The sequence below is a fragment of the Nicotiana tabacum genome, chromosome 20, assembly GCF_000715075.1.
Source record: "Nicotiana tabacum cultivar K326 chromosome 20, ASM71507v2, whole genome shotgun sequence".
NCBI lineage: Eukaryota > Viridiplantae > Streptophyta > Magnoliopsida > Solanales > Solanaceae > Nicotiana > Nicotiana tabacum.
In genome coordinates, this window is record NC_134099.1 from 87,450,889 (window position 1) to 87,459,282 (window position 8,394).

General features: G+C 38.6%; 1 protein-coding gene across 3 annotated transcripts; it reads left to right on the top strand.

The window, feature by feature from the left end:
• The first annotated feature begins 286 nt into the window (after positions 1 to 286).
• On the top strand, positions 287 to 8,096 carry LOC107776064 (uncharacterized). 3 transcript variants are annotated; one of them, XR_012703972.1, is made up of 5 exons: positions 288 to 749; positions 988 to 1,274; positions 1,410 to 1,772; positions 1,857 to 2,617; positions 7,940 to 8,093. XR_012703972.1 is itself a non-coding variant. In XM_075241282.1 (3 exons), exons 1-3 carry the CDS (start codon positions 1,200 to 1,202, stop codon positions 2,091 to 2,093), a joined length of 675 nt encoding a protein of 224 aa, XP_075097383.1. In that variant the 5' UTR covers positions 288 to 1,199; the 3' UTR covers positions 2,094 to 2,676. The 3 variants fall into 3 exon arrangements, 1 of the variants encoding a protein (XP_075097383.1); XR_012703973.1 differs by lacking the exon at positions 988 to 1,274 and having other exon boundaries at positions 287 to 749; positions 7,940 to 8,096; XM_075241282.1 differs by lacking the exon at positions 7,940 to 8,093 and having other exon boundaries at positions 288 to 1,274; positions 1,857 to 2,676.
• The last annotated feature ends 298 nt before the right edge of the window (positions 8,097 to 8,394 follow it).

Sequence of the window (8,394 nt, forward strand, 5' to 3'; positions counted from 1 at the left end):
AAAAAAATGAACGAAACTTACTAAAGTTTGGTAAAAATAAAAAATGTCCGATTCCCACCTTAACAAAGATGAACAACCCTAATCCCTTAACTTCCCCATTTTTGGCTATAACTCCCCTTTCCCTTAGGTCTCTTCTCCCCACAATTCTAACTCCCTCGCGTCCCTTTCCATACTTCCCCCACTCAGCACACTACTTCATTACATCAATTACTACAATACACATATATCTATATATAATTGACACTTCACAAATAAAGAAGGGGGGGGGGGGGGGTGAAACACAAAAAGAAAAAAAAAAAAAAACACACACATATAAAGGAGTAGGAACGGACAGAGGACTGGAAAACGAAGAGCAATCCAACCATTCACTTTCTTCAATTTTCTTTTCCTTGTTCTCATTCTTAGAACCCATGACTTTTGCCAAAATAAATTTGGGATTTATTTTCAAAACTCATGATTTGCCTTAAATTTTGCTCATATTTTGGCCAAATCCCAAATCACAAAATCAACTATTGAGCTGATTTTGGGCTAAAATATGACAGTTACAGTTTTTAAAATTCTAAATATTACCCCAAACTTTTATATTTTATAAAAGAGCCCACATTTAGTACGCCCAACTAAATCATATGGGCTCACTTGCCTCTCATTAAACTCACGCATCTGCTTTTTGCTCTATAAACGGAAGAGAACTCCACATCAAATTCTCTATGCCAATCAATTGCAATCCACAACAAATAAGAAATTTGAAGGTAATTTGCTAAAATATGTTAATACTTGTTTAAATTTTCTGCAGATTTGTATGAATTTTCTTTGGATTTGTTTCGCTAGTTTTGTTTGAATTTTCTTCATATTTGTTTTGCTTGATTTGTATGAGTTTTTCTTCAGTTTTGTAAACCCTCCCATGTATATGCAGAAGTCTCTCATCTCCTACATTGTCTAATCTTTGCTTGTGATGACGATAGATTTCTCTCTCTCTCTTTTTTTCAGTTGTGTTTGGTTGAAATTGGGGTCTTGGGTTGGATGGAAAAGTTACTCTTTTCAGCCCAGATGCTTATGACGTTATGCACTTTGGATTTTTGGAAGCAGGCACAACTCAAAAAATAATTTCTTTCCCTTTTGTATAGCATCTTTATGCTTTATTTTTTTGTATCATTCGACTGATGCAGCTAATGTTTTGGCCTTGCTTTTAAAGTTTTGTAATGCTCATAATACCTGAAGCTGGTTTTGAGATTTCCGACGAGAATTTTGTGACTCTGCCTCTACCGGTTAATAGGGTAACATACTTTAAATTTTAATCCTTCTCCTTGTGCTAGTATGCCTTCCATATAGTTTAAGGTAAGTTTTTGGATTTTATGCACTAAAATGAAGTTAGACATGTGATATGTTGTCCTATTATTGTTGTATTGTAGAAACGAAAAAGAATAAATAAACCGCGTGGTTCAATTGATAAACCACGTGGTGCTGCTGCTGATAAATGGACAGATGATGAAACGTCAATCCTCATAAATGTCCTACATGATGATGCGAGGAAGCACGGGTTTAGTGGTTCTACCCTCAGTGGTCCACGTTGGACAGAAATTAACGATGAGTTTTTGATGAAAATTAGAAATGTGGATAGGTTTGACGATGAGCAAATTAAGTCCAAGGTTGGAAGATTAAAGAGAGAGACAAAAACCTTCAAGGAGCTCCTTAATTCTTGCTCCGGGTACGGATGGGACCCTATAACTAACACAGTTACTTGTCCATCTGACACTTGGGCGAATCATGTGAATGTAAGTTTGGGAGATTGAAAAAGTTACATATATTCCACCTATATGCATATTGAACTAACATTCTGTTACAAAAAAAATTTACAGCAAAAGAAAGAGAAGAATGTTTATATTTCCAAGTACAGATACCAAGGGCTTAAAGATTTTGACTTACTGGATGAGATATTTGGGAATTCATTTGCCACGGAAAACCATGTTATGTACAGTACAAATCCTAATTTTTCAGGAATATGGTTTGTGATAATGATAATGAATGTTATTGATGAAGGTTCTGTATATACAAGATATCAAGTTTGTTTGTTTGGTACTGTTGGGTATTTTTGATAATTTTTAGAACTTGTGGGTATAAGTTATGTTTCATGTTTTTTCAAATAAAAAGTGAAATATGTTCTGAAAAATCATGTCCAAACACATTTTCATCTTCAAACCAAACTTCACCCAAATCAAATTTTTCAAATTAAATTTGAGATCTATGGCTAAACGCTAGCTTACATTTCCTGATAACACAACCTCCTTATATGTCACTTTTTTTTTCAATCTCCTAAAAAGAAGTAAGAAAATTTTATCCAATTACTTAATGTGACTGATCTTTCTCCAGAGACATTGTTGTGTTACTCCCTTTATGCCAGATCTCCGCCATCGCGCTCAAAGTCCAAAAGGATGAGCCTCTTCATTAGTTTCTTTGAAACAACTGAAATCTGTTTCTGCCGAGTTGTATCGAAATTGAGATGTGGATGTCGTTTGAGGTCGTAGTTTGAGGTTTCCGGGCAGAATCGAGGTTCTGACGTGGTTTTTGTTAACGGGTCTGTTCAGTGATCTAAATTCAAAGGAAAATTAATCTACTTGAGGTTCATCACTATCCTTTCCTTATATTTATTGACTTTATCTTATCTGGTATTTGGGTGATAGATTGATGCGAATTTCATTCTCATTTATGATATCTTAAACTTAAATTGTCTAATTTGGAAACAAAATTTCATTGCTTGGGTTAGTGGAGATTAACATGATTGTTCAGTAGTACCACAATTTCACAAATTCTCACTGCCAGTATGTGCGTTTTTTTTAAATTCATGCTTAATTAGATGTCCACTATGAAGAAAATTGAAATTGAAAGTAGTTTGTTTGAGAGAACTGAAATTCATTATCGGTGCCTTATGGGTTTGAGTGAATTGAAAAGAAATTGAGCCATAATTGTTTTAAAGCCTACTTTGTCAGTTTAATCGGTAGTAACATGTTTAGGCCAACCATATTTTGGTAGGCAAACCTTTAGGGCGTTCGTGTTTGGCGTGTATATTAGGCACGTATTACTAAATAAATTATCGTGATTATGTATACGTTCGCGTGACATAATTGTGATTTTCAAAATAATTCGAGGTATGCGTTCGCACGACTTTGACCAAATAATTTTGATAATTAATAAAGCGTGATTAATTGTGTACACGTACGCGTGACATGATTTTTTATGTTCCAAATAAAAAGAGTACACGTACGCGTGACTCATTTTAAGCTAATTCCTTAATTACGAATAGTCAAGTACTAAGAGATGTAAGGGTAAAAAGCACATAGGTTCTAAAATACGTAATTAACAAATTGACTAAGCCAAGTATGATTAAAGCGACTGTGCTAAAACCACGAAATCTGAAAATGCCTAACACCTTCTCCCCGGTTAACAGAATTTCTCATCCGGTCTTCTGGTTTTCGCAGGCTTTAAACGGAGTCAAACTTCCTCGATTTGGGATTTAAAATAAACCGGTGACTTGGGACACCATATAGTTATCCCAAGTGGCAACTCTGAATAAAATAAATAATCCCATTTCGATAATGTCACTTTAATTGGAAGAACTCCCTATTCCCTTCAGGAAAAAAGAGGTGTGACACCTTTGACTAGATTGACCCAGAAGGGTGCTCTTTTCCGATGGTCCGATGATTGTGAAGCGAGCTTTCAGAAGCTCAAGACAACTTTGACTACAACACCGATTCTAGTGTTGCCTTTCGGTTCAGAGATGTATACGGTATATTGCGATGCGTCACACGTTGGCTTGGGTTGTGTATTGATACAGGAAGGGCGAGTTATTGCATATGCTTCACATCAGTTGAAGATTCATGAGAAGAATTACCTTGTGCATGATCTAGAGTTAACATCGATTGTTCATACTCTTAAGATATGGAGGCATTATCTGTATGGGGTATCATGTGAGGTTTATACTGATCATCGCAACTTACAGCATTTGTTTAAGTAGAGAGATCTCAAGTTTGAGGTAGTAGATTGCTTGAGTTACTAAAAGATTATGACATCGCCATTCTTTATCATCGGGGCAAGGCAAATATGGTTGTGGATGCCTTAAGTAGGAAAGCAGAGAGTATGGGTAGCTTGGCATTCATTTCAGCTAAGGAGAGGCCACTAGCTTTGGACATTCAGTCCTTGGCTAACAGATGTGAGGTTGGATATTTCAGAGCCTAGCCGAGTCCTTGCATATGTTGTTGCTCAGTCTTCATTATTGGGACAGATCAAGGCTCGACAGTTCAATGATCTGCATTTGGCAGTTCTCAGAGAGATGATACTATAGGGTAGTGCCAAAGAGGTTTCTATTAGCGAGGATGGTGTTCTGCGACTCTAAGGTCGCCTATGTGTTCCTAATGTCGATGGCTTGAGAGAGAGGATTCTAGAGAAGGCACACTATTCACAGTATTCTATTCATCAAGGTGCTACGAAGATGTACCGTGACCTGAGGAAGCATTATTGGTGGCGGCAGATGAAGAAAGACATAGTTGAGTATGTGGCTAGGTGCTTGAATTGCCAGCAGGTTAAGTATGAGCACTAGAGGCCAGGTGGCCTACTTCAGCAGATGCCTATACCTAAGTGGAATGTGAGCACATTACTATGGACTTCGTAATTAGTTTGCCGCGGACATTGCGGAAGTTTGATGCAGTTTGGGTCACCGTCAATAGGTTGACCAAGTCGGCACATTTCATTTCGGTTGTGACTACCTATACTTCAGAGAGGTTGGCTCAGATCTATATTCGCGAGATAGTTCGGTTGCACGGTGTGGCTTTTTCCATCATATCAGATAGAGGTCCTCAGTTCACTTCCCATTTCTAGAGAGCCATACAAAGTGAGTTGGGGACCCGTGTAGAGCTCAGCACAACATTTCACCCATATACCGATGAGCAATTGGAGTGGACAATTCAGATTCTGGAAGACATTCTTAGAGCATGTGTGATTGACTTTGGAGGGCAGTGGGATCAGTTCTTGCCTTTGGTCTAGTTTGCTTACAACAACAGTTATCTGTCCAACATCGAGATGGATCCATTTGAGGCTTTATATGGTCAGCGATGTCGATCTCCTATCGGGTGGTTTGAACCTGGTGAGGCTAAGTTGTATGGTACAGATTTGGTAAAAGATGCCTTGGAAAAGGTAAAGTTGATTCAGGAAAGACTTCGCACAGCTCAGTCCAGACAGAAGAGTTATGCGGATCAGAAGGCACAGGAGGTATCATTCATGGTCGGCTAGAAGGTTCTCTTGAAAGTCTCGCCGATGAAGGGTATTATGAGATTCAGAAAGAAGGGCAAGTTGAGCCCCAGGTTTATAGGCCCATTTGAGGTGTTGAGGCGAGTTGGGGAGGTTGATTATGAGCTTGCTTTACCCCCTAGCTTATTGGGAGTTCATCCGATTTTTCACGTGTCTATGCTTCGGAAGTATCACGCTAACTTTTCTCATGTGTTAGACTTCAGTACTATTCAGCTAGATGAGAGCTTGGGTTACGAGGAAGAGCTAGTTGTCATTGTTGATAGACAGGATCGCTAGTTGAGATCCAAGAAGATTTCTATGGTAAAGGTCTAATGGGGGGAGGGGCAACCAGTCGAGGAGGCAACCTGGGAGTCCGAGGAGGACATGCGGAGCAGATATCCACGCTTATTTAGCACTTCAGGTATGAATCTAAACCTATTCAAAAACGAACGTTTGTTTAAGAAGTGTAGAATGTAATGACCCGACTGGTCATTTTGCTTTCTAGAACCCCGTTCCCCTAAATAAGACTTACCCCACTTGTTTTTACTGATTTATGACTTGCGGGGATGTTGGTTCGGGATTTGGAAGAGTTTGAGTTGAAATCGGAACACTTAGTTCCTTAAGGTTGGCTTAAAAGGCCAAGTTTGACTTCGGTCAATATTTCGAGTAAATGACCTCAGAATCGGGATTTGAAGGTTCCAACAGGCCCGTATGATGATTTCAGACTTGGACATATGTCCGGATCGGGTTTTGGATGATCGGGAACGTTTTGGCGCCTAATAGTGAAAGTTGATTCCTTAAAGATTTTGAAGTTCTTTAAATTTGGTTTGGAGCGGATTTTTTGTGATATCGAGGTCTAAACGGAATTCCGAGACTAGGAATAGTTCCATAATGTCATTTAAGACTTGCATGCAAAATTTGGTGTCAATCCGAGTAGTATAAGTGTGTTTCGTCACATTGAAAGTAAATTGAAGAACTTAAGGTTCATAAGTTTGAATCAATTGGTTTTAGGGTATGATTCCTAGTTTTAATGTTGTTTTCGGTGTTCTGAGGGTTCGAGCGAGTCCGTTTTATCATTCCAAACTTGTCGGTATGTTCGGGGTGGGCCCCGGGCGCCCCAAGTGTCAATCGAACAAGGCTCAAGCTTAGTTGAAAATGTGAGAAGGAGCTGAAGCTCCAGGCTTCTGTCATAACCGCAGGTGCGAGACCGCAGAAGCGGTTAAGCCATAGCAGATGCGGCCATGGGTGGCCAGCCCAGAAACCGCAGAAGCGGTCCTCACTCCGCAGAAGCGGTTGGACCTTGCAGAAGCAGCCCAACTGGCCTAGTGAAATTCCGCAGAAGTGGACCACTTTCCGCAGATGCGATGGGTGCAGGTGCGGCCCAGGACTGCAGATGCAGAAATCACTGAAGGCAGTGACCTTCATTTATTATGGGAGTTAGCCATTTTGGCTCATTTCCACTCTATTGTTGGGCAATTTTAGAGCTCTTGAGAGGGGTTTTTTTACCAAGCTTTTGGAAGTAAGTAATTTCTATTATATGTGAGTTAAATACTTGGTTTTTGGGTAGATTAACACATAAATATTAGTGAAAATTATGGAATTAGAGTAAAACCTAGGGTTTTAATAAAAACAAGATTTAACCACGAAATTCATTATGGAATGAAGTAAAAATCATATATTCTTGATCTTTAGGTTAAAGGTAACAACTTTCTTCGAATTTTTTTGGAATCTGGGCACGTGGGCCCAGAGATAAATATTAGTAACCTTGCATTTAGGGTTGGAAAACTACTTTAATGGTTAGAGTATAAACTCTTGAACATGTATTAACTAGTTCTTACGCCATTTGTTTGGATCGTTTGGCTCTGATTTGCGGGTTTGAGTGCATTCTTGAATTCAGAAGTAAGCTTTGGGACAAGCTAAGTCTCCTTTCTAACCTTGTAAGAGGTAATTAACCCCATGAGTGAATTAAATAAATGTATGTGACTATCTATGGGGGCTACGTATATACGTGGTGACGAGAGTCCGTATGTAGCTACTATTATGCTAATTGTCTGGGTAGTTTAGGACCTGTATCATGCTATACTTGCAAAATTGCATCCTTGCTTGCTACTAAAATTACTAAGGTCATGCTAGAAATTTGGTAAATAATATAGACGGCTATACTCACTTACTCGAGAACTTGTATGAATTATTTGACTATAAATGGGCAATGTGTGCTTACTTGATAATATATTGCTATTTGTGGATTGGGTCGATCGCCTCGGTAGTAAATAAATGCATCTATAGTTCGCGCCATTCGACCCTCTGGCAGTGCATAGTTTAATATTATATTGGACCGGGTCGTATTCGCATAATGTGCGCATGTTATATTTGGAATTTTTCCGTGATTTACACTGCTTAAATGCTTGAAATGTAAGTGTTACGTGATATGACCAAAACTTGACATGTTATTTATGAAAGAATATCTTACTTCTCCATGATCTTAAACTGTCATTATTATTCATGCTATTTATGCTTAGCGTAACACTTAAATTATATTATTATTGACCTTAGTAAGTGTCAAGTCGACCCCTCGTCACTACTTATTCGAGGTTAGACTGGATACTTACTGGGTACATATTGTTTATGTACTCATACTACGCTTCTGTACATAATTGTACAGGATCTGAGGCAGGTGCATCTAGCTACCCAGCCGGCGCTTATCCCTGATATTTGATCGAGATTTTACGGTGAGCTGCCCCTTCTGAGCCATTTAGCAGCATGCCAGAGTCTCTCCTTTTATTATTACTGTCTATTCTATTCCAGGCAGTAGGATAGTTATATTCTTTTGTACATTCTACTAGTTGCCTTTGTACTTGTGACACTAGTTCCTGGCACACACATTAGTAGACTATTATTTTTGGGTTGTATCCATATTGTTATGATCCCTTTAGTCTTTCCCGATTTAGTCACCTTTTTTTTATTTGTTAATTGTCGATTGTTTTGAATTTAAGTCAATTAAATGTCGAGAATGATTATTTAAAAGAATGAGAACTCACTAGTTGATTAGGGTTGACTTTCCTAACAACGATGTTGGGTGCCATCAAGACCTATAATGGAAATTGGGTCGTGACAATT

What these genes read in the sequence shown, in the direction of transcription:
- LOC107776064 (XM_075241282.1), top strand. Translation starts at nt 1,200, where the DNA reads ATGCTCATAATACCTGAAGCTGGTTTTGAGATTTCCGACGAGAATTTT. An exon ending in TGCCTCTACCGGTTAATAGG is followed by an intron (nt 1,275 to 1,409) that starts GTAACATACTTT and finishes GTTGTATTGTAG; the next exon opens with AAACGAAAAAGAATAAATAA. An exon ending in CTTGGGCGAATCATGTGAAT is followed by an intron (nt 1,773 to 1,856) that starts GTAAGTTTGGGA and finishes AAAAATTTACAG; the next exon opens with CAAAAGAAAGAGAAGAATGT.